The sequence below is a fragment of the Lethenteron reissneri genome, chromosome 32 (genome assembly GCF_015708825.2).
Source record: "Lethenteron reissneri isolate LAM-NWPU_2019-01 chromosome 32, ASM1570882v1, whole genome shotgun sequence".
NCBI classification, from domain to species: Eukaryota; Metazoa; Chordata; class Hyperoartia; order Petromyzontiformes; family Petromyzontidae; genus Lethenteron; species Lethenteron reissneri.
In genome coordinates this window covers 2,736,287-2,762,843 of record NC_083810.1, presented here as the reverse complement: position 1 = coordinate 2,762,843, position 26,557 = coordinate 2,736,287, and the positions used below count along the sequence as shown (strand labels likewise).

Here is a 26,557-nt window from a genome sequence, read left to right as displayed (position 1 = left end):
AGCACCCCCCCCCCCCCAATCAATAAACCACGTTTTAAAGGGTAATGGGTTGATTATCTTATTAAGTTTGATTTTCCACTTACGTGGGCTTAATCCAGTTGTAAAGACTAAAACGTTAAATCTAATTGCCACGAGATAAACACTCTTTATAGCATACTGACCAATCACATGCCGAGCCCCTTTGATGCACTCACAAAGACAAAGATCCCCGTATAGTCTGTGACAGACTGTTGGGGCAAGTGCTGGCACGGCATACGAGTTGGGTTGGGGTGGGCAATACGACACTCGGCCGCCTTTGATGCTTACACACCACATCAGGTACTCATTTGAGGCTGATTCGACCTAGGGGAGCCCATGACTGGTTCAAATATTCGTCACTGTTGTTGGCCGTGAGCTGGAATCGAACTCGGGTGGCACACGAACAAACATGCAATGTGCTTCAGTGCATCTGCACCCTGCGGAACTGTTCTGCATCTGCAGAGCTCTTTTGTGAAGTGCTCAGCCCAAGTTCCAGCATGTCGTGGTGGTTAAGAGAGTGAAAGAAGTGGAGTGCAGGAGTGATTATTATATACAGTGAGGGAAAAAGTATTTGATCCCCTGCTGATTTTGTACGTTTGCCCACTGACAAAAAATTATCAGTCTATAATTTTAATGGTACGTTTATTTGAACAGTGAGAGACAGAATAACAACAAAATCCAGAAAAACGCATGTCAAAAATGTTATAAATTGATTTGCATTTTATGAGGGAAATAAGTATTTGACCCCCTCTCAATCAGAAATATTTCTGGCTCTCATGTGTCTTTTATACAGATGTAGTGATTGTGGTATCATTACTGTGTGCACACGTATGACGTTAATGTGCCGGGAGCGTTACTACCATGTGGGTCTACACACACACATGACGTCATCTTGGCTGGAGGCGGGAATGACGTCAGGGCCGTTGCTAGGGGGACCTCGGGGGGCACGTGGACAGCAGGGGGGCTTCGAGAGGGTGCTCGAGGGGAGGCGTGGCCGGGGTGGGGCCCGGGTACGCCGAGGCCCATATAAGCAGCCGCCTCAGGAGGTTCGGGCTGTTCCTGTGAAGAAAGAAGACGCCTCGTGAAGATGCCAAGAAGAGAAGGCCTACAGTGAGCGGACTGCCAGCAGCCACCTGGCTGGGTCACGCTGGAGTAGCTAAGAGACAAGTGTGTGTTAGCTAGGGTAGGTCGGTGGTCACCACCCTATGTGTAGAGTAAGAGTAACTGTTGAGTAACCGTTGTGTTTATTAATGAGTGTTGCCTCCCAAGAAGTGTGTGCGCCTAAATTTAACCCATTACACAGGTAACGAGCTGAGATTATGAGCACACTCTTAAAGGGAGTGCTCCTAATCTCAGATGGTTACCTGTATTAAAGACACCTGTTCAGAGAAGCAATCAATCATATTCCAAACTCTCCACCATGGCCAAGACCAAAGAGCTCTCCAAGGATGGCAGGGACAATATTGTAGACCTGCACAAGGCTGGAATGGGCTACAAGACCATCGCCAAGCAGCTTGGTGAAAAGGTGACAACAGTTGGTGCGATTATTCGCAAATGAAAGAAATAATAAAAGAACTGTCAATCTCCCTCAGCCTGGGGCTCCATGCAAGATCTCACCTCGTGGAGTTGCAATGATGAGAACAGTGAGGAATCAGCCCAGAACTACATGGGAGGATCTTGTCAATGATCTCAAGGCAGCTGGGACCATAGTCACCAAGAAAACAGTTGGTAACACACTACACCGAGGACTGAAATCCTGCAGCGCCCGCAAGGTCCCCCTGCTCAATAAAGCACATATACATGCCCGTCTGAAGTTTGCCAATGAACATCTGAATGATTCAGAGGACAACTGGGTGAAAGTGTTGTGGTCAGATGAGACCAAAATGGAGCTCTTTGGCATCAACTCAACTCGCTGTGTTTGGAGGAGGAGGAATGCTGCCTATGACCCCAAGAACACCATCCCCACCGTCAAACATTGAGGTGGAAACATTATCATTTGGGGGTGTTTTTCTGCTTAGGGGACAGGACAACTTCACCGCATCAAAGGAACGATGGACAGGGCCATGTACCGTCAAATCTCAGCCAGGGCATTTAAAATGGGTCGTGGATGGGTATTCCAGCATGGCAATGACCCAAAACACACGGCCAAGGCAACAAAGGAGTGGCTCAAGAAGAAGCACATTAAGGTCCTGGAGTGGCCTAGCCAGTCTCCAGACCTTAATCCCATAGAAAATCTGTGGAGGGAGCTGAAGGTTCGAGTTGCCAAACGTCAGCCTCGAAACCTTAATGACTTGGAGAAGATCTGCAAAGAGGAGTGGGACAAAATCCCTCCTGAGATGTGTGCAAACCTGGTGGCCAACTACAAGAAACGTCTGACCTCTGTGATTGCCAACAAGGGTTTTGCCACCAAGTACTAAGTAATGTTTTGCAGAGGGGTCAAATACTTATTTCCCTCATTAAAATGCAAATCAATTTATAACATTTTTGACATGCGTTTTTCTGGATTTTGTTGTTATTCTGTCTCTCACTGTTCAAATAAACCTACCATTAAAATTATAGACTGATCATTTCTTTGTTAGTGGGCAAACGTACAAAATCAGCAGGGGATCAAATACTTTTTTCCCTCACTGTATATACACACAAGTGTACGGTAGCACATGTCATAAGGTCAAGGCATTGTCGAGCCAATGCTGTTGATACCATTGCACAAAACCACGTATTCCTTGCTTCTCTAACTATTGTAACCAACCTCCCAGGTCTGATCTTACAGTATTTTTGGCTTCATGCATTCTCCATCCTGCACGTTGCTCATCTATTGAAACTTACTCTGCCCATATTTGTCTGCAAATTTGTTTTGGCCCATTTCCTTCCAAACCTCGGAGCTGCATTCTGTATATGGTTATACAGTCCAGCGTAAAGGTGTGTCACTGATTTTCAGATTAATCCCCAAAAAATGCAGAAATTCAGGTGTAGATAGAAAATTTTAATTGATCAAAACACGTTTTGTTTTGGACTGATCCATGATGTCACATCCATGCTTTTCACGCCAAAAGTGGTGAAGGCAATCTGCCACAAACATGGCCATCTTTCCTGCAACAAGAGGGTGGGATGTTGACCAAAATTGCGATTTGAATGATGGCAAAAAGTTGTTTTTAAAAGGCATGTCCACATATATTCGGTCTGCGTTTGGGCATAGTCGGCGTGAGATGTCCTCCAACTCTCAACAGACACGGACATGAGAAGTCTCAGTGTGAAGAACTGCAATCAGCCTTGTGTGCTGCAGTGGCATGCATAGGGACTGGCTGATACATTTCATGAGCATACGCGGGGAAGGGGCTTGTTGTGGGAATTGCTTAATTTAGTTGCACGCTTTTGGATTGGGCTGAAGGATACCGCTGGTCATGGCTTTCCCTGGGTACATGGGGTGCCAACAGTCATTTCTCCATGGACAAAGCCTTGCTTGTCATTATTTATAGAATATTGTACTACGGTTAACCTTGGTTGAATTGAAATATAAATGTATAAAGCCAAGGACTGCGATGAATTAAAAGTTATTGGGATAAATGTACAACTTTGTAGATGCAGGTTGTAACATTTGTATTGCGAGTTATTTGAACTGAGACTTAAAAAATCGGCGATAGTAAATCTTAAACCATGCTTGTTTTACCATTTATCGCTATGGTGCCAAGCAGAGTTTGAAATGTGAATCATAAGGGGAGCACATTGAATTAATTTCATATACAGTCTTCATGAACAAAATTATTGTTTGCAGTCCTAGATAAATATTAATAATCTTGATTAGAAGCTTTCGTGACAGCAGGATTTCATACTCTTAGGTTATTTCGGTAAAGTCACGTAGATAGAAAAATAAATAAATATTATTTAACGACGTTTCGATCGCAACAAGCGATCGTCCTTAATTTGAAGACTTTACCGAAAGAACCTAAGAGTATGAAATCCTACAGTCACGTAAGCTTCTAATCAAGATTGAACCGCCTCTATGGTGAGGTTTTCCACACAACTCGGACATAATTTCAACCGAGAAGATGGATGCAAAATTTATCAATATTTGGAAGGACGTCATCAACCAGGTAAAGTGTTAACAGTTGTGTTAGTCGACTCTCTGAGTTGTATTACATTTCTAAATTTTGTAAAGTTTGAAATGTGTCACAAGCTTCCTTGTGACACATTTCTTTTATCTATTTCACCCAAGCCCTCTTTGAATTTTATCCCCACCTTCTCGCCCCTTTGCGGCCTCCCCTCCCCCCTCCCCCCTCTATATAATGCCTTGTTACAAAGGCATGTTTCTCTCTTTCACCTGAGGACGATCGCTTGTTGTTGTGATAGAAACGTCGTGACATATTATTTATTTATTTTCCTATCTACGTGACTCTACCGAAAGAACCTAAAAGTATAAATATTAGTAATGTTTTGTTTTAGTATCAAGGAAAACGGCACTAAAAGTTGCAACTTTTACAGCGGCCAAAATAGTGCAATTCAGGGAGGGAGAAAATAGAAGTCAATGTCAGAAGATAATGCTTAACAGCAACTGTCATAAATTGAATGGCGATAAAACTGACTAAGTGTGATATGTTTAATAGCTAAATGCAACATGTAACATTGTAACTCAATGGATTCAAATTTGATGCCCTAAAAGTGACATGTTTGAAGGTGAACGTATTAAAATGTGTACGTGATTTAAATGTTGGCTAACACACCTATATATACAAAAATAATATGGCACGGAATGGGTAAAACAGTACTTATGCTTTATATACACATATGTTTAACTGTTATCGAAATACATGAATAACAACACAGAGGAATACCATATTCGTTTTTTTTTCAAAACAATTATAATCAACAGTTTTTTTTTATCAATCACTCCTAAGATTTTCCCTGCACTTTGTGTAAGATTTACATTTTATCATTTTACTCATTACAAAATTATCACCAATTCTGTTGCGTTTTCTTCCACGGCTGGCTGAGGGCTTGCCAACTGAGATGGGCGTCGTTGCAATGCACGTTTTTACCCCCTCCACATTTAGAATCAGCATCACGCGTTTAGAGCATTTGGCTGCTATACATTTCCACCCGATAAGCCACTTAGTGGAACTATCACGTGTGGCCAGGTCGCTTCTGAAAAAGAGCTAGATATCGTTCAGTGGGCCTTACCTGGTAAAATAAAATAAAAGTTTAAAAAGTGTAAAGAGCTGGGAGACACTTTGACTCGGCCTTGCTTTGTGCTGCTCTCCACCCGCGCCCCCCAAGCCTGCCGGTTCTGCCCTGCATGTCCTACTGTGACGCTGCCCGCTCCAGCTGCGAGAGGGCCTTCACTCAAGTTGGGCTCGGGTGGCCAGAGTTCCTCAGCTGCTCCCACTTTCACAATGACAGCTCCGTTGCCGGCGCAGCTGATGAGCACAACGCCTGCTTGGCTGCCCCTCAAGAAGTCAGCGAGGAAGGTATACGGGCATCGTTGTTGATGCTGTGTCCACACAGAAACTCGTTTGCCTGGACTTTGCTCATGCTTTATTTTTTAAAGAAACTATTTTGTTAGTTGATAGGTCCAGAAATTATCGTGTTAAAATGAAAGTTAATTTAGAGATTAAATTAGTCACATGCGCATCCATTGCTCCTCAACTCGCGCTGGCCAGCAAAGTGAAGTATGTATGTTGAACTTCTTTCGCACAGTCAGCAACTAACTCTGCTAATCTGAGGTGCGGGGAAGGACTACAAACTTAAACAAAAAATCAGTAAAAAAATGTGTTTTCAATGTATATTTTAAAGTGCATAGCTGCAGTGGCTTCCTAATAAGTATGGCCAAGAAAGAAGCATGGCCAATTAGCCACCATGACTTACACGGCATGGGCAGGCCCTCATCCACCAGTGAATTGACAAAGGTCTGTAAATTATCAATCTTTATTTTATGTTAAGATAATTTGCAGAAAAAAAGAGACAGTGAGCATAACTTGGTTACGACCCTCACCAGCAACAAAATGCCTTTGAAAGGTTTGTTTGACACCACAGATGTTTCATGACTCGTGTGGTCACATTCGATATGTCATACAGAGCACCCTAGCCTGCAATCAGTGTCGTGGGAATAACACACTAATGAAAACATGTTGACATTCGCACCCCTCCCCCGGTCTTGGAAAAAATATCCTTTCTAATACTGTGATGTGTGGAAATTTTGCTCATTTGTTTACCGCCCTGGGTTAATGTATAGCTCCTCCTGGGAGAAGCGTGTGAATTGAAGTGTACGTCATTACAAGGCTGTCTGTGGACAGAGCAGACAGGTGCTGGTCCCTAATTGCGGCTGACGTAAGCAGACCTCCAAATATAGCTCCTTTTCGTTGCTGATGCACTGGCAAAGTGGAGCAGTTTTTTTTGTAATTTTCCTCACGGAAAATATGCCATATGGGTGTTAAGCAATGCTTCGTCGGCTGTTCTAATACTTTCCCGACTCCCTTGTAGAGTGAGGCATTTATTTTCTAAAATGTGCTGCATTGACTGGCATGAATTGCAGATTAATGTGAAGAGATGTTATAAAATACCTTCCATACTGGGCCAAATGGTACTAGCAGAAGACTCTCACAGCCGTAATTGTAAGGATGATAATTTTAATTGACCTATTAAATACTGTAGCATCGACTTTACATCTTGTTACGAATAAAATGGTGTGTAAAAGAATCCAAGTAAATGAGGCAAAACATGGCTATTATCATCATGGCATTCGTTCAAAGACAAGGTGTTGAGTGACAGATAACAGTGAGATCCAGTCGTATTCAAGTTACCACTTGAGTGCGAGGGGGATTCAAGCCAAAGGATTTCACTGAAATTTGCCAAGCCCCACGCAGGCCACCTTGGCGCTGCCAGGCACCGGCTCATGCCTGCCTTAATCCGTCGATCGGCGAGAATCAGGACGAGGGTAATGTTGTGAGGAAACGTAGGTTCAAAGTGGCGAGGCAAATCAGCGAAAGAGTATTTTGGGTTTTGGAAAAGGGTGTTTGCACAGTGCTTAACGCTTCGCTAGATTTAACCGAAGTGCACATAGCACACTGAGTTGACGACCAAAGGATTTTTCCACTGCCAAACACACATGGTTTGCCTCCAGACTTGTTTCCATCCAGCCGGGATTAAATGCCCCGTCGCCATCTGAAATTCGATACTTACTATGGAAATAGAAAGTGCTCATATTACTGCTATGATTTAGTGGATTGCTCACTCTGAGGGGATGCAAGTGATGAATTTAGTCATTTAATTCACAGCTTTTGCTTTTGGAAAGATCATAACCAGATGTGACAGTCACATCAGGCCTCTGTGAAACAAGAGATTACTAACATAAAAAACAAGCAAATGCCTATGTTTTAACTCTGCTATATATCAGATTCATGAAGCTTGGTTCAATGTCACCACAAGAACAGCCTCATCCATTCACTTACAGGAAAAACACGAATTACATTCACATTTTTTATACATTCAGCTGCAGCATAGTAATATATATTTAACAACATATTTCCAGTTCATGAACATGTTCATGTAATTGCAGTTAGATAAATATTGCTATTTAAGACAGTGTATCACAAAGTAATTTTGATATCGCAATGGTAGAAAAATAGCTTGTTTTTTTTGTCATAAATTTGCTGCCTGTTTATCTCCTTTGGTCAGTCTGCTCATGGCAATGATAACCGATTGCCAACTATTTTACAGAGCATCTTAAGTCCAAAACAACTGTGCTCTAATTCTAGATTTGAAGCTTTCGTGACTGCAATGATTCATATTCTACTGTGCTCTACTTTTTAATTCGTGTATGCAACACTGTATAAAGCTGTCATATTAACCAACCCATTCTTCCTTCTAGTCCAGGACATGCAGGCAACCATCACGAGGGATTCTTAGTTTCAATAATCAGATTCTCAAGTTTCTCAAGTACAGATTGCAGGCTTTTCCTCAATGGCAAACTGGTGTTAAGTAAGCTAGACTAATTCAGCATCACTCTTACCTCACATTGCACAAATGGGAATACTCAGATTTAAGTTATGAGTATGCAATGAACTCACAACTGCAAATCTTAAAAAAAATAAAAATCTCAAGAAACTGGACTGCAAGATGAATTAAGAAAGTGTGCTAATGTTTAAAACCACCTTCGTGTATGTTGAACTTCTTTCGCACTGTACGGGCTAACCGGGGGTGCGGAGGAAGGACAACAAACTAAACAAGCACCTCACTTTATGGTGTGTCTTGAACCATTGTTGGACACAAAGAACTACAATTAAAACAAGAAATTGACTTTAAATTAATGCTTTGAAGAGCTAAAAGTGTTACCAGACCGCAAAGAAAGCACAGGGACACTGTGACCCACCACCAAAGTGGTGCTTCCCTGCGGGATGTGCAAATTGCGTACAGCTATCTATAGTACCAGGGCCATTGCTGATGACGCCACTATTATTTGAGGCCCGTGATTGTAAATAATGTAGTTTTGTTCCCATAAAATGGATGCACTCTGCAGTGACAGCTCTGTACCTGAAAGATTTGCCACATTCTTTATCTTCGACTGCTGAATTGCGTGTTGCAGTGATGGGTCACAAAGACTTACAGGGAGAATGACAATCCCACAGATATATTTTACTCTAAAACATTTGATATATATATATTTGAATGAGGGTATGTTTCATTTAAAGGTTAGCAAAGGACAACAAATATACATTACAATTTAAATTGATTTTAGAAAAAAATCTTGCGGATTATATTTTGAACACAAATCGATATTTGTGGTGCAGTATTCGTGATGTTACATTAATGTAAGACTCATTTTCCACTCTCCAAAAGGTTAACATTTGCCCGGTGTCATTGTGGTGTTGTGTATGGGGCAGTGGGTCCGTGCCTTGCACAGGGAGGCTTCTGGTGCAGTTCAAGGCTCTGCATCTCCAAGAAGCTGGTCTGCAACGGCTACAACGACTGTGGTGACTGGAGTGATGAGAAGCTCTGTTGTGAGCAACACAGTGGAGACACACGTGCCTAATATTTGTGGAACAATGCATTATGATAAAAAGTGGAAGTATAACAAAATAATTTATGTAAAATTTCAGGTCGTCATGCTCATCACCAACCACGAACCAACCAATACTGGATTAAAACCCCCCCATATCTTTGTCATCTCTTTGGACCTGTGGTGCCACACATTATCTCACTCCTCCACAGGAGTTTATCCTTCTTTGGTGCATTCCCTGTTTTCGTTGCCATCCCATTACCAGCCTGGTCCCATAAAATGCTGTGCCCTGTGCAATACCTACTTTGCTTAGGCGTCAATAGGATGTACATAATTTTCATTGATATTCTCGTTCATCTATTCCTCTTTCTGTCTCAGCGTAATTTTTCCACACATCTTTCAATGCTTCTTTGCAAACCTTTCAGCTCTTGCTCCATTTTCTTTGTCTTAAAGATTATATTTCTTCAGACATTTCAGCATGTTATATTCTTTGGGTCTTTCGGTAAAGTCACAAAGATAGGTTTAAAGAAAATAACAAAAAATAACTAAAAACTACGATATTTCAATCGCAACACGAACGCTTGTGTTGTGATCGAAACGTCGTAGTTTTTTGTTATTTTCTTTGAACCTATCTATGTGACTTTACCGAAAGACCCGAATAATATGAATTCCTGCAGTCACGAAAGCTTTAAGTCAAGATTTCAGCATGTTACCTTCCTGACGTAAACATCAATACAAGTTTGGCGTATACATATTATATTTGTAAACAATAATTGCATTTGTCCTCAAGGCCCACATTACAAACGTGACCTTTGTTTCAATGGCCTTTCATCTGGTTGCGAATTAATGTAATCGACGGACGGATGCATTGCTAACCGCTGCTTGCATGCGGTGTGCATGTCCGTGGCTCGCGCTGTGCGCCGGTGGTGAACCGGGGGCTGCAGCGTGCGGAGCCGGAGAATTCCGCTGTGGCACGGGCCGATGCGTCTCGCTCTCCCAGCGCTGTGATGGCTTCAACGATTGTGGGGACCTCAGCGACGAGACTGCCTGCCGTGAGCACAATAGCCGATAGCTGATGTGGGAGGCAGTGGGGGAGGGCGGGATGTTTTCAGGCCAACACCCAAGGGTCAGTAATGCACGATATTGCTGGACGTGCACCACCGTGCATTCCAAGAAGTCATTTGGGACCCATGACCTCAGTTCTACCTCTTAAGTCGACCGCCTCTTGAGGGACATTCGCTTTAAGAGGTCTTGCCCCTGTTGCAGGGCTACACTTTTGTTATCACCAAGTGTGTACGTGTTCAGCATAAGAAGCCACTTTCATAACGCCCTCACATTATTTTCTTTACCCCGTTTTTTGCAACAATCCCGTTGTTTACAACGATCACTGTAAATGGTGTGATCTCCTCACAGTGAATCAAGCATCCTGTTGGGCCTGTAATATTGCATACGCCAGCCCTTGATCTTCGGGTGTCAAATCATAATGACTTTTGTCTTCAGTAGTCTTTGCAATTAGGGGAAATGTGTGTAAATGTTTCTTAAAAATTATACATTTAAATGCTCTGTTGACTGTTTTATAACCTGTGGAATTAGTCGTGACATTGTGGTATATATTATGTTATATGGGACCTATATAGCCCAGTTTTATTTCACAATGTATCGATTCCGTGGGCGAAAAATCACACCCCTTAAGAAATAATATCGTTTGGTATGCGATGCGGACAAGGACGACGTGTATGTTGGCCACAGTTCCCGCAGGAAAGCCTTACATGGGCCCGAGACCGACGTAGGCTGCTGTGCACTTCCCTCACCTCGGTGCGCATCCTCAGATTGCGACAACGCGGTGTGGTTCCGCTGCGGAGACGGAGTGTGCGTGAGCCGCGCCTGGGTGTGCGATGGAGATGCCGACTGCTCCGACAGATCCGATGAGCTGAACTGCAGTGGGTTTCTCTCTCGTTACCATGCACCACTGTCTCGGATCAAACGTTTCCTCAAATTAGGCCGATGTTCTATTGAGCTGTGGATAATTCTGTTATTGAGCTTTCAACATGACGATAATGTGTGTGGGCTGAGCTTTTGTACGATTAGTAATGGCTAATGGAGGGCTACTAAAAAACCAGTCCTCATTTACCGCCACAGTGCAAGTTCATAATTTACCATTCATCAGATTTCATTTGAATGGACGTTGATAAGCTTTATGTGGACTTCTAGATTTGAAGCTTTCGTGACTGCAAAGATTCATATTCTTAGGTTTTTTCGGTTAAGTCACGTAAGTAAAACATCAAAATAAAAATAAAATAAAAATAAAAATCACGACGTTTCGGAGGCAACACAAGTCTCCGTCATCAGGTGGGACCGTCACAGCCGAATTAGCTGCATCAAGTGAAGCAATGATTCAAGATGTAATCCCTTATAAGCAAGTTGAAGGGAGGTGGAGAGGGGGGGGGTTGGAGAGCTTATCAGACTGTGGTAGCCAATGAATGGAAACGTATCGGGGGGGAGGAGGAGCGGTGATCAAAGACTGCACGCAGTGCTCAACACAATGAATGGAAACGTATCGGGAGGGAGGAGGAGCGGCGATCAAAGACTGCACGCAGTGCTCAACACAATGAGTGGAAACGTGTCGGGACGGAGGGTGAGCGCCGATCAAAGACTGCACGCAGCGCTCAACACAATGAATGGAGACGTGTCGGGACGGAGGGTGAGCGGTGATCAAAGACAACACGCAGTGCTCAACACAATGAATGGAAACGTGTCGGGGCGGAGGGTGAGCGGTGATCAAAGACTGCACGTGGGGATGTTAACACTCGGTGAAGTAAATTAATTAAAATAGTGCCTGTCAGATAAGATGGTCCAAAAAAGTGTAATTAAGTCTTTTTTGCGTGGTTAATAACATCTTTCCAATGATTACTGAGTTTGTACCCATCATCACGGTGGAAATTATGTCTGTGTTTGTATATTTGTATGGCTTCGTGTACAAACCTTTGATGGTAGCCAGGAGGTTTGCAGAGAACCTTGGTCTCGGAAAAGACAATTTCATGAGAGCCCGCCGAGTTGTAGCAATGATCGGCAACGGCCGTGTTTCAGATCTGACTTGTGCTCGCGGACACGATCAGCCACATGACGTTTTGTTTCACCAATGTAGCAATCACCACAAATGCAACTCAATTTGTAGACTCCAGGATACTGTAAGTCAGGAACGACATCCTTCACAGATGGAATCAGATCACGGATTTTATGCACTGTACTGAATCGGACTAGGATTTTATGTTTGTTTAGAATTTTGGAGATCTTTTTGGTCACGCCTGCTATGTATGGTAACGTGATAGTTTTGGTCGGAGTTTCATGTGGCTGTTTCTTCTGTGTGGTGGGAGAAACCGCTTGGCGGATAGTACGGTCAGAGTATCCGTTCATCCTGAGGGCCCGATGTACATGTCTCAATTCACCGGTCAGGTGGTGTTGGTCAGAAATGCTATGGGCTCTGTGGTATAGCGTTTTGATGAGAGAATTCTTTTGAGATGGGTGGTGGTGGGAATCCGGTTTCAAGTAGGAATCTGTGTGGGTGGCTTTCCTGTAGACAGAATGTCCCAAGGATCCGTCAGGTCTCCTCTCAAACAGAATATCCAAAAATGGTAGTTTGCCGTCTTTCTCTACTTCCATAGTGAATCTGATGGATGGGTGTCTAGAATTGATGTGGTCTAAGAAGTGGTTCAGTGCTGGGAGGCCATGTGGCCAGATGACGAAAGTGTCATCAACATACCTCTTCCAAAAGGAAGGACGCAGGGTGGATGTCTGGATGGCTTCTGATTCAAACTTTTCCATGAACATGTTGGCTATAACTGGTGACAAGGGGGAGCCCATAGGGGTACCCTCATTCTGTTTATAGAAGGTGCCATTCCAGGTAAAATAGGTGTTGGTGAGGCAATGCCTCACCAGCGCAGGTACATCAGAATTCAATCCATGTTAGACTAAGTCCTCAATTATTGTTAGGGTGTCCGGTACTGGGACTTTGGTAAACACAGATTGCTACATTGGTGAAACAAAACGTCATGTGGCTGATCGTGTCCGCGAGCACAAGTCAGATCTGAAACACGGCAGAACTGATTCTTCGGCCGTTGCCGATCATTGCTACAACTCGGCGGGCTCTCATGAAATTGTCTTTTCCGAGACCAAGGTTCTCTGCAAACCTCCTGGCTACCATCAAAGGTTTGTACACGAAGCCATACAAATATACAAACACAGACATAATTTCAACCGTGATGATGGGTACAAACTCAGTAATCATTGGAAAGATGTTATTAACCACGCAAAAAAGACTTAATTACACTTTTTTGGACCATCTTATCTGACAGGCACTATTTTAATTAATTTACTTCACCGAGTGTTAACATCCCCACGTGCAGTCTTTGATCACCGCTCACCCTCCGCCCCGACACGTTTCCATTCATTGTGTTCAGCACTGCGTGTTGTCTTTGATCACCGCTCACCCTCCGTCCCGACACGTCTCCATTCATTGTGTTGAGCGCTGCGTGCAGTCTTTGATCGCCGCTCACCCTCCGTCCCGACACGTTTCCACTCATTGTGTTGAGCACTGCGTGCAGTCTTTGATCGCCGCTCCTCCTCCCTCCCGATACGTTTCCATTCATTGTGTTGAGCACTGCGTGCAGTCTTTGATCACCGCTCCTCCTCCCCCCCGATACGTTTCCATTCATTGGCTACCACAGTCTGATAAGCTCTCCAACCCCCCCCTCTCCACTTCCCTTCAACTTGCTTATAAGGGATTACATCTTGAATCATTGCTTCACTTGATGCAGCTAATTCGGCTGTGACGGTCCCACCTGATGACGGAGACTTGTGTTGCCTCCGAAACGTCGTGATTTTTATTTTTATTTTATTTTTATTTTGATGTTTTACTTACGTGACTTAACCGAAAAAACCTAAGAATATTATGTGGACTGTGGTGTGGTGATGCAATGGTGTTTGTTAAACTGGACGAAGGTTAAATTCCTGTCATATACTGAACAAGCTTACATCTGTAATGAAATATATATATTTTTTACTATCTTTTGCATATAAACATTGAATTATACCAGTTATACTAAACCAATGAGAGACATTTCTAACCAAAGATGATGATGACACCTGTGCAGCGTGCAAGAGCCATGGCATGCGGGAGTGTGATGGCGGGTTGTGCATCCCTCCCTCGTACCTGTGTGATGGGGAGAGGGACTGTGAGGATGGGCGCGATGAGGAAGGTTGTGGTCCAGGTGAGCCTCCAGTTCTTTTGCTTACCTACACAAATGTGTCCTTCGTCGTGCAAATATAGGGGTAGGTGCTGCACTTCCGATTAGCACGGTTAGTTACGTACGGTGTGAAATAATTTCAACAAACATACATATAGCAGTTCCCTTGGTTAAATACTTTGATTTGAGTTCATCCAGTTGGGTATGTATGTTAAACTGTCTTCGCACCATACGTAGCCAACCATGACACTGTGGCAGAGCAATTGGCTCTGAATTGGCAGGATGCAGGGTTTAAATCCTGTTCAGGGGTTGCCTCGTGCCACGATTTCTCCAGAGAGGAAATAATAACCCCACCCATGTGGGAAATGGGTATCTTCCCATTACCCGTTTGAAAGCAGAGGTAAGTTTGCTTGAATGTCGCTACAGCAGTGGTGGTTCTGTGAAGATCGTGGTCTCAGGTTCAGGACCACCTATGTAGATGAGGATCATCTGATGCTCATTTGCGTATGGAGAAACTTTGTCTTTTCAAATAGATGTGCACTCAATACACACTCACGGTTGTGGATTCAAATTAAACCTGACATTAGGTCGGTGGGAATTTTCGAGATGTTATACCATATTATTCTGAACGGGATGGTCAAGACTGGAAAAAAAGTGTATGCCAGTTTTATGGTAATTCATCCTGAATCTCGTAAACATGGCTCAATTTAACAACACTTCCCTACTGGCTTCTCAATACCAGGAGAGAAGAAACCCGTAAAGAATGTTTATTGTATGGTAAAACAGCCACCATAATTGACATGGCACGGTGAGGCTATCATTCAAAAATGGATTGTATGTATGTATGTTGAACTTCTTTCGCATTGTACGTCGCGCAACCATGCTAATTGGAGGTCCACAAAAGGTCCTCAAGTTGCTCGGATTAATATTCTATTGACAGGAGGAATGCTGCAGTAGTTCACTCGCTCTGATATGAACAGGCAACACTGACTTCCCAGCCATTGCCAAAGTCAGTGATATCTGGACCGCACATTGATCAGTGTGGTGCAGTATGGGTCACGGCATAGTAAGGCCTCTAGTCAGCAGTATCTCGACAAAATGGATACACGTGATTGTGAACGTATTCTTGCTTTTCAGCGTCACCTTGCACGCACGAGAGCCGGTTGTGTGACGGGATTCCTGACTGCCCAGACATGCGAGATGAGCTCGACTGCAGTAAGAGACCTCGTGCGGTGCGCGCGTAAACGGCAATCTGTGACAGATGCGTAGCATTGTGGGAATTGCATAGGTGGGAATTGTTACACCCATGGATTAACTTCTAATTACCAATAAGCCGCCCTGCTTGTGACAGAATTTCATTCAGCAGTTCAGTTATTTCACTAAGCTGTTACATAACTGGGCTTTAATCTAGATCATTGAATGGTCATGATCCTGTGTATGTACATAAGCATATACAGTAATGGGATGACTTTTCTACTTATGCCGTAATGTCCTCGTTACAAATAGTTTTTTTTTAATGTTCATACTAACAAACGCTCATGGAACTGAATTATATATCACAGCCTAGTGTTTGGTAAATGGCTCTTCTTCAGGGCAGAAAGACAGGGACGTAAACAGATTGGGGTCCATATTTATAGCCACACCATTTACAATGTGCGGCCTTCAATAAACTCTGAACATTGAAACACAAAACGTTGCCCCATAGGTAGTTGGTTTTGTAAAGGGATATTTGGTAAAAAAAAAAAAACCTAAAGAATAATATTAAAATGTAAACAAAAATGTAAACATGTTTTAAGTTCAAGGATAACCCACAACAAAAAATGTTAATCTTCTAAAGAGTTGCTGCTCCAGTGTACAGTATGGTACTCCTGAAAGCTATGTGCCTGGCATCAATGTGCAATTAGTGCATACCCCTGTGGAACGCAGATTAGCCATTGATTTCAAATGGAGGCATGCCCATTTCGATCCTATGTGAGCCATAACAGGTTTTTCGGTGGCTAAGAAAAACATTATTGATTCATGTCGACAATAATTATATGATACATGCTAAATAAAAAGTTAAGACGCAGCCCTGAAATTACTCTTGAGCATGTTCCCCAATAAGACATCAGTGTGAGGGTCACCACACATTTGAAACCATTGGTGTTTGACAGCACGATGATGATGGGGGCTGTTTTCACATTTTGAGAATTGTGGGGGGTTGCACGTCAGGGGCCGCACTAAAGGCCACCAGGAGCCGCAGTGGCCCGTGGGCCTTGCAATGAAGAACACTGCTTTAGAGGTTATTCTTGGTGTACTCTTCCACACTGGCCAGACGTCGTGGAAGAGGTGGGAGTACCCACACTTCACCCCACCGCACGTATTTATATCACAAGTCTGGTGTGCTCAGCAATTCACCACGGCAAGCGTCTCCCCTACATGCCACGCACATTTTTCCATTTCATCTTATTTTTCAGACCTGTGTGAACCAATCACCCTGGAGTGGTGCCTGAACCAGCCTTATAACGCCACGGGTTTCCCTAACGCCCTGGGACACGGCACGCAGGCCGCCGCTGCTGCCAGCTGGGAGGCCGAGCTTCTGCAGGCGCTAACCCATACCGCCTGCCATCCGCACATGACCTTCCTCAGCTGCGCGCTGCTCCTGCCAAAATGCAAGCCCAACTCCAGCCACAAAATACTTCCCTGCCGGTTCGTGACCCCCCTCCTCCACCCTTCCCCCCAACCCTCCCCCCCAGCCCCCCCGTTCCCATGCATCAGAGACGGGAGTTCCTAGGCCAAAATTAGAATCAAACCTACGTAGCATCCCTTGGAACTGTTGACCTTCAACGTGTTTCTTAAATGCCTCTCTGTCACTTGTGAGTAATGCGCTAAAAGTTTATTAGAATTTGTAGCGACGATGCACTGTCTCTTTGAGGATATGTACGTCTGAAAAAAACAAGAAAGAAAAGTCATGCACACGCATGGGTCCTTTAACGCTTTGCAATGTCAATTTGTCCTTGGGGGTATATGATTGTTTAATGAATGCGTACAATCTGCATTGATATGGATCATAAATATGGGCATTAGAGTAACAAAATGGAACAAAAACTGAAAAATTCTGAGAGATGCATGCATGCGAATGGGTTTGCTTGCAGTTACACTCATCGACCGATAGATGGACACTTGGATTCAAGAATATATGCGAGCTACAGATGTAAAATTGACGGTTCTGAGCTAGTGCACTTTTCACACTAATAGAATAGCTTTTGTCCAAAATGGAAAATGCTATTAAGCAACATATTTGTGATGCCCTTATGAAAAGTCTGCAAGGATGTGTCAGAAACTCACTGGCTGTACTGTCATTGCCTGGAAAACTTGCAGACCAAGAGATTTGAGAGTTTTACTGATGTATATGATCCATTAATCCTTTCCCTCACTAAGCCTTGCTTATTCAGGTGCTCCATCGATTTAATGTTTGATTGTAAAATATAAGTAAGAAAAAAGGTTGCACATAGAAGAATACCTGATGCAGGCAGTGATGACAAGGAAACTTGAACTATTTGGACATACATGTAGGATGGACAACAGGGGAATTAAAAGTGTGTTGTTGGGAAAAATGGAAGGAACTGGAAAGAGAGGAAGACTGAATAGAGAATGGCTTTGACGACGACATAAGAAGATATTGGTGCCAGAAATATGTGGCACGACTTGGTACAAGACAGAGGAAAGTGGAAATAAATGATAAAATATGCAGTGGACACCAACGGGCTATCTGCCCATGGATGATGATGTAAGATATTCAGATTATAAATGTGTTTATCTAGCTGTCATTTAAGCAGAGCACCTGACTTACAATCAGAAGATCCTGACTTTAAAATCCCAGTTGGGGGTTGACTCAACCTCTGCCTGGGAGGTTTATTTTATTTAGTTTCACCCAGGGTGAGAACTCAAGAGACCACGATAGTCTCATAGTCTCATTTGCAAGAGTGACCTGAGGCATTATTCTGCCAGTAGGTGGTGTGGGGTGATGGTTGCTGCTTCGTGTAATCCCAATCGAGTAATTTGCGGGTAATTTTCAATTTTGGCAACGTTTGACAATGATGCCAAATATTAACCCTTTTCTTACAAATGACGTCAGGGGATCATTATCACGTTCACCGTGAAGCAGACGGAACGTATGGTTATGGCTTCCGCAGGAACGTACTGGAAGCAGCAGCGGCGCTCATGCGAAGCTGTTCCAGGCACCATGGGAATGATCAACGCGAGTGTCGACTGTGATGAGACACACAGAATCCAGCACCCTGAGTCAAAAATACCTGACACGCGGCCAAAAAAAAACCTCACAATAACACAGCATCCAGGAACATTGGTGTATCAGAAATCTGGTCTTTGAGCTGATACTCATTTTATTGGTGACCCTCAGCCTGTGGTGGAAATATCACATTCCTATGGTAGGAAATAGTCAATAGGACAGCCGCTTTTGATTTAGAGTCTATCACGGCCAAGTTTCAAACGGACAACCTCCTGATTTTGAGTTAAGTCCTTTGCCACGTGTCACCTGTGACGAGGTCATAATAATAATAGTAGTTGCTGTATAATTAACGATCATCATCACGATCCATGGGCAGAGAGCCCTAGGTGTCCACTACACATTTCGTAATTGTTTCCACTTTTCTCTATCTTGTGTCAATATGCTCAAGTAGTGCACATCTTTCTGACGCCTATCTCTTCTGTCGTCAATTAACAATATGTGTGTAAAGCACCAAACCTTTTTCTTCCGATATTAGGAAGCCACTGGAGCGATGCACTTTAAAATCTAGATTGAAAACTCATTTTATTAGAACTGCTTTTTGTCTTTAAATTTGTTGCCCCCCCCCCCCTGCGCGGTTGGCTATGTACGGTGCGAAAGAAGTTCAACATACAGTAACACATGCAACTTGTCCAAAAACGAATGTGGGTGCCGGTCTCACGACGGAGGCCTCTCTGTGCGCAGGTCCCTGTGTGAGGAGGTGCGAGGCAGCTGCGAGAGGCACCTCTTGGCCGTCGGCTTGAGCTGGCCCCCTGAGGCCGAATGCGGGCGTCTGTCTCAGTGGGGGTCGCCGGATGCGTGCCTCCTGCCAGACGCCAACAACGCGGACGGTGAGAGGGGGGGGGGGGACGCCGGTGTGCCACGCGCGGCACCGTGCGTGCTGCTGGGCGTCTATGAGAAATAGCTTCGTAAAGCTTTAAAGATAATAGGTTGTACCCTTTCTGGCAATAAAACAGGAGGTGTTAAGACGTTCACACACCAAATATAAACCGTTTGTAAGGAATCGAGTCGCATTAACCACACGTACTTGTGATGAACATGCAAACCAAATAGAAACCTTCTGATTTCTTGTAAAAGGTTTTTATTTGGTGTTTGAACATCTTAACAACTGTTTTATTGCCAGAAAGGGTAAAACCTATTCTTAATTTTTCATACTTTGGTACTGGCAAAAAGGTCCCATTTTGTAGCTGCTCTCCCCGAGCTATAAATGCCCTGATAGTGGCATTGTCTTTGTACTGTTCGCCTTTTGGCGTTCTCTGGTCTGACACTGGTGAGACTAGGCCCTAAAGAAGGCTGTCTCTGGTGTAGGCCAATCAGTTTGAAAGACAATGCATATATTATCAGAGCATGTTTGTATGCATGCTCCTCCCACAAGTACTGTGTGGTTCGTGCAGACCTGATTCCTTGCAAAAAGGTGTCTATTTGGTGTTTAAACATCTTAACACATCCTGTTTTATTGCCAGAATGGGTAAAACGTAATCTTATTCTTTCATATTTTGATACTGGCACAAAGGTCCTGTGATATCTTAACACCTGTTTTATTGCATGAAAAGGTAAAATGTATGATGTTTTTCATACTTTGATCCTGGCAAAAAAGTTCCGTATGACAGAGCTTCGTCGATCATCGGATTGATTCCTCCTCCAGCTTAAATAAAGATTCTGATTCTGATTGTGACGGGAGCTGAGGGTGGACGCGAGTGAATTAGCTTCACTGTGGTTTCCTCTCGCAGTAGCAACGGCACCCCCAACTAAATACTACTCTACCCGTGCGGCGATTCAACTGTCTCCTCCGTTCAACAATTTATTATTCTGTCTTGTTTCACAGTTTTGCTCCGTCTCACCGGTACCGTCTCATTTTTAACGCCTTTCATATCTGTACTGTTTTCATGGTCTAATTGAGTGTCTTGTCTTTATTCTGTCTAATTTTTATTGTCTCTATCATTTGTACTGCATGTACTCTATGAAAAATATTTACTTACCTCTTTGGTTCTTTCAGTAACGTCACGTAGGTATAAAATTAAATAGTAAATAAATCACGACGTTTTGGCGCAACACAAGCGTCCGTCATCAGGTGGGAAAGCGTAGTCTGCTGTTGAGGCAGACTGTTTTAAAATGTTTGAAATGGGTGTAGCCCAAGGGTCATAAAGAAGTGACTGGGGATAGTGATCTTAATGTGAGAAATTAGCATGTAACTGTAAGATAGGAAAGCGGCCTCCTAGACGAGGACACAGAAGTGGCTATGTTACAGGTCGGAACAACAGTTCCACACTGCCAACCAGGGATTATGTGTCTGTCTGTCTGTCTGTTGTGCATGGCCCCGCCCCACCAGAGCCCTCCCATTGGCTCGGTGGCACCGACCAATGGGAGCGGTGGGTTGGGGTTGGTAGAGGGGGCGGTTAGTGGTGGGGAGGGGGGGGGGCACCGCCGCGACTCGGGGGCCAATGAGAAGACGGGCGATGTTTCATTCACAAAATTAAACTGGGGGAGGGTGGCTCCATTCATAAAATGGAAGCCTTGAAAAGAAAAAAAGCGGATCTTCGTGTTTCTTTCAACATTCACAGCCTTAAGGTGATTCAGTTGTGGGTGGGAGGGGTGGGGCTGGGTGGAGAGGGGAGGGTGGGGAAGGAGGGGCTGGGTGGGAAAGGAGGGGCTGGGTGGGGAGGGGAGGCTGGGGAGGGGCTGGGTGGGGAGGGTGGGGAGGGGGCTGGGTGGAGAGGGTGGGGCTGGGTGGAGAGGGTGGGGCTGGGTGGGGTGGGGCTGGTCACCCGTGGTGCCCTTATAAAACTCAACGTTTAACTTACACACTACACTATACACGACACGATACACTACACTTACAGTGAGGGAAAAAAGTATTTGATCCCCTGCTGATTTTGTATGTTTTCCCACTGACAAAGAAATTATCAGTCTATAATTTTAATGGTAGGTTTATTTAAACAGTGAGAGACAGAATAACAACAAATCCAGAAAAACGCATGTCAAAAATGTTATAAATTGATTTGCATTTTAATGAGGGGTGACATAAGTTGTCTCTTGATTCTGTCAGTGTGCTCTTTGACCTTGATAATCACTTTACAATGAAGAATTCATTGAACTTCTGTATCACTTATTTTAGCTTCCTTTCTGCCACAGCACAGCCAAAAATATCCACAGCGTAATCTTTGCTGGATCGTTCTGTGCTCAAATAGAGTAGCCTCTGCATTGTTCGGGGCACTGACATTCACAACACAATCCAGATTTGCTCAAAATCAAAATGGATCTCATAATTTGCTTTATTTGTATTCTGTGCACATGCTATGAACTGACGTTGATCTATGGAAGTAGTCATGTTTTATCTCAAAACTAAAAACAGGATTGGCATGTAGGTTACATGTAAATGCCAAATACCTCTGTGATTTTAACTATGGAACACTTTAGACAGCTTTGCGGATTGTACGGTCCTAGTATCCGTTCATCCTGAGGGCTTGGTGTACGTGCTCCAACTCACTGGCTAGGTGGTGCTAGTCGGAGATGCAACGGGCCCTATGGTGTAGTGTTTTTATGCGAGAATTCTTCTGGGCTGGATGGTGGTGGGAGTCAGGCTTTAGATAGGCATCCGTGTGGGTGGCTTTCCTGTAGACCGAATGTCCCAACGAGCCATCAGGTCTCTTCTCGATCAAAACATCCAGGAATGGTAGCTTGCCATCCTTTTTCACTTCCATGGTGAATTTGATAGACGGGTGTATGGAATTGATGTGGTTAAGAAATTGGTTCAGTGCTGGCAGGCCATGTGGTCAGATGACGAATGTGTCATCTATGTATCTCTTCCACAAGGAAGGATGTAGATGCAAACCAACCGGCTACCTTCAGAGATTTGTTCATGAAGCCATCCAGATATATAAGCACAGACACAACTTCAACTGAGAGGATGGGTACAAACTGAGAAATTATTGGAAAGACGTTATTAACCAGGTAAAGTCTTAATTGACTTGATGTTTCCATCCTACCTGCCTATGTTAGCTGTTATTTCCGACTTTCTGTGTCTCTCTCTCTATGCATCTCTCTTAGATCTCTCATGCTTACCCTCCTTTTTTACAGTTACATGCTAATTTCTCACATTAACATCATGCTAATCTCTCACATTAACATAGCCACTTCCGTGTACTCGTCTAGGAGGCCGCTCTCCTATCTTACAGTTACATGCTAATTTTTCACATTAACATCACTAACCCCGGCCACTTCTTTATCACCCTTGGGCTACACCCATTTCAAACCATTTAAAACAGTCTGCCTCAGCAACAGACTATGCTTTCCCACCTGATGACGGACACTTGTGTTGCGCCAGAAATGTCGTGATTTATTTTTTATATTTTATTTTATACCTACGTGACTTTACCGAAAGAACCAAAGAGTATGGATTTCTGCAGTCACGAAAGATTCAAATCAAGAATATTTACTATCTTTCTCAAGTCTTTGTACTGGCTGTATTGTATATGCTGTTTGTCTTATCTCTCCTTTCCCATTGTATATTTTTAGTTTGCAGTCATTTTTTGTCCTGTCTAGTTCATTTTGATCATTACCCTTCATGAGAAATCTGCATAATGTGTATGATTTATAAATAATCGCATAGATGAATCTGCCGTGAGCACAGGAGTTGGGTTGAGTTCTTGAATTCATACCAGATACACCCTAGGGAAATGTTTTACAACCAGAGCCAAAGTGATCTTACAAAGCAGAAACGATTATTTAGTTATTGTATTCCAAGACATAAATATAGTTATATGTATCATACACGGTGTTGAAATGTTAATTACCTCGCCTGGTATGCAGGAGGTCGTGGGTTCGATCTCAGCCCTGACGATGCCTGTATATTTCAAGTTTGCATGTTCTCACCCTTGGTCGCGTGGATTTTTCTTCTGGCCATCCGTTTTCCCCTCCACATTTAGAAACGTGCTTTTCAAGTATTTGGCTGCTGGAAATGTCCACATGATAATCCACTTCGTTGAGCTATCATTGTGGCCAGGTCGCTTCTGAAAAATAGCTATATAGCTGTGGGCCTCACCTGGCAAAATGTAGTTTATAGTTTGACATATTTGTATGCATTCATTTTTAAGGTCAGGCAAAGGTGACATAAGCTGTTGTCTCTTGATTCTGTCAGTGTGCTCTTTGACCTTGATACTCACTTTACAATGAAGAATTCATTGAACTTCTGTATCACTTATTTTAGCTTCCTTTCTGCCACAGCACAGCCAGAAATATCCACAGCGTAATCCTTGCCGGATCGTTCCGTGCTCAAATAGAGCAGCCTCTGCATTGTTTGGGGCACTGACATTCACAACACAATCCAGATATGCTCAAAATCAAAATAGATCTCATAATTTGCTTTATTTGTATTCTGTGCACATGCTATGAACTGACGTTGATCTATGGAAGTAGTCATGTATTATCTCAAAACTAAAAACAGGACTGGCATGTAGGTTACATGTAAATGCCATATACCTCTGTGATTTTGAACTATAGAACACTTTAAAACATCAATTCATTGAGATTCGTATTTTGGAAAAAACAATGTATTTTGGAATCGTTACATGAATCACATTGTTTGTTGTGGTTCTGTGGATATTAGAATAGCCTGGCCTATGTACTCATGTGGGTTCATGCATAACTAGTTATACATAACAGCAAAAAACGGTATAATTTTAGCAGGTTCGTCATACTTCGAAAGAATAACGTTCACATGGATGTGCAATGTTGGCAAAACGACGAATTATAGCAGCGCTGAATATTTTGTGCATATTAGTTGTATTTTATTTATGTTTTAACATCGCATTTCTGCTGCTGTATGCAGTCTGTTCACACTGGGGAGGTCAAGGGGTGCCAGAGGGAGCCTTTCAGCTGACGACACGTTTTCAGACCCTCCGGCAATAAAGCCTAAGTTTACTGACTTCCTGGGTAATACCGTACTTCTTCATATATCCTGCACAGGCCTTCTTTGACACGCAAATCTTTGAGCATAGTGCAGTGCCGAAACGTAAACATGTGAACGAATGACCGCCTGGTGTATAATTCGAGCAACCAACTCCATTTGGTCAGAACATGTCTGCTAATGGAGGCTGCGACGTTTTCGGTTCAAACGGCCCAGCTACCAAGGGGTCCCGATGCATTAACAGACATGGTCAAGAGATGGCAGTAAAGTCGTTCAGGAAACGTGGATTCTTTAGTTACGTGTAGGTGTTACACACACGGCATACTTATTTGACGTGGTGGCACATTTTTTTTAGTGCACATCGTCTTGTTTTTATTGAAAATTGTTTCTCAATATACATACTTCTCATTTCAACTGTTGTCATTCGAATGTCTCTGTAGTAATAGCTGCTAACATATTAGGGGAAACTTTTTTCTCTAATTATTTCGGTGTCTAGAATTAAATGTCTTAGTCTTTAAAAAAGGGAGAATAATAGATGCATGCAGTGATATGCTCGCAACATTAATACTCGAATGTACTGTTGTATGTAAATATATAGTACATATATAAACAGTGTTATCAAGGAATGTTGGCTTTATGGACATTACAGTTATGCAAGGGTATGGATGAGGGATGGGGATTTGGTTATTATCGGTGAAAGGCAGCGTTGGCCCAGTTTCATTTTTTCTCTGCTCTTTGTCTGCGGCATCACAGCCTGCGGAACTGTCCACGGTGTTCCTCTTCTCCCCGGGGGTTTCGCACCCAGCTGTGGCTCTGTCAGCCCACTCCTCACTATGTGACTGCAGATAACTGGAGCGGTCAATTCACCGTAAGGGAAATAATTGTGGAGCGGTTCAGCCTTACAGATAATAATAGGAGTTGTGGATAAGGGAGTGATAGATAAGAGTAGTATCGTATTTCATGCTTTTTAAAATACCATTTGACCGGTTAATAAATGAAAGATACAACGTTTAAGCTTGTGATATATGTAAGCTGTTAGAATATTTATATTATTATTTGAATTTATAGCATTTTCGTAAAAAAAATTCCGTGATTCATATTTTTTAGGTTTTGGCATTGAACATTTGTATTCCTTCCATGGCCCTGCACAATGTGTTCGCACATTGTCTTGGCAAGCTCTGACCAGGTTTGAATAATGAGCTTAACGTTTCAACGCCCATATGCAAGGCAAGAAATCTGTCAGTTATTTGGCGGTGTGGCTACCCAGAAATTCCATGCTGCTACACAGAGGAGCATATTAGATACTCACGCTTGCTTGCGGGCTCCATTGTAACTCATACCACAGCATTGCAAGAGGGACAGCTTCTGGATTTTATAAAATTGAAGGCACAACCTACACCTCGAATTAGCACGGTTGGCTACGTACTGTGCGAAATAAGTTCAACATACGTATGTACATTTGAATATTAAAGGGTGGTCCAGTCTAACCTTGTGGGAAGTAGCCTATTATACTCACGGATAACAACGCAGTTGTTATAAGAGAATGTTGGATTTTTGGACATTATGGCAAGGTGCCCCCTGCAAATGCCTGCTCATGCCTCTGCTGCTAGAAGGGCCTCCAGCAGAGGGCTCTATGTAAAACCCCCGTTGTAGGGTATTCTGGCCTATTCTCCCACACTGGTCAGATGTCTTGAGAGAGTTGGGAGCACCTACACTTGACCTCATCACACGCGACCTGCCCATGAACGTACAAGTTTCGGGTGGCACTGTGGCAAGATGTTAACTACTTCACCTGGTATGCAGGCGGTCATGGGTTTGATCCCGACCCTGACACCTATATATTTGGAGTTTGCATGTTCTCCCCTTGGTCGTGTGGATTTTTATCTTGGTCCTCTGGTTTTTCTCCCCACATTAAGAAACATGAATTTAGAGTATTTGGCTGACATCGCTCTCAACAAGCCACTTCGATGAGGAATCATTTGTGGCCAGGTGGCTTCTGAAAGAGAGCTATATAACTCAGTGGCCCTTACCTGGTAAAATAAAAGTTTGAAAATGTTTTAATCGTTTATTCTGCTGGGTGAACAGAGGCAGGAAGGGGATTTAAGATACTTAAT

The 26,557-nt window shown here is 43.3% G+C and overlaps 1 protein-coding gene across 3 annotated transcripts in view; it reads left to right on the top strand.

The window, feature by feature from the left end:
• Positions 1–26,557, top strand: part of CORIN (corin, serine peptidase) — a 51,487-nt gene that overhangs the window by 5,204 nt on the left and 19,726 nt on the right. For 2 of the 3 annotated variants that reach the window (XM_061563717.1, XM_061563715.1), the window contains exons 5-12: positions 5,290–5,480; positions 8,892–9,008; positions 9,952–10,059; positions 10,837–10,947; positions 14,158–14,274; positions 15,388–15,465; positions 16,707–16,938; positions 19,223–19,368. In XM_061563717.1, the coding sequence (XP_061419701.1) occupies positions 5,290–5,480; positions 8,892–9,008; positions 9,952–10,059; positions 10,837–10,947; positions 14,158–14,274; positions 15,388–15,465; positions 16,707–16,938; positions 19,223–19,368 (1,100 nt within the window). The remainder of the gene's footprint in view (positions 1–5,289; positions 5,481–8,891; positions 9,009–9,951; positions 10,060–10,836; positions 10,948–14,157; positions 14,275–15,387; positions 15,466–16,706; positions 16,939–19,222; positions 19,369–26,557) is intronic. The other variant, XM_061563716.1, reaches the window with a different exon arrangement.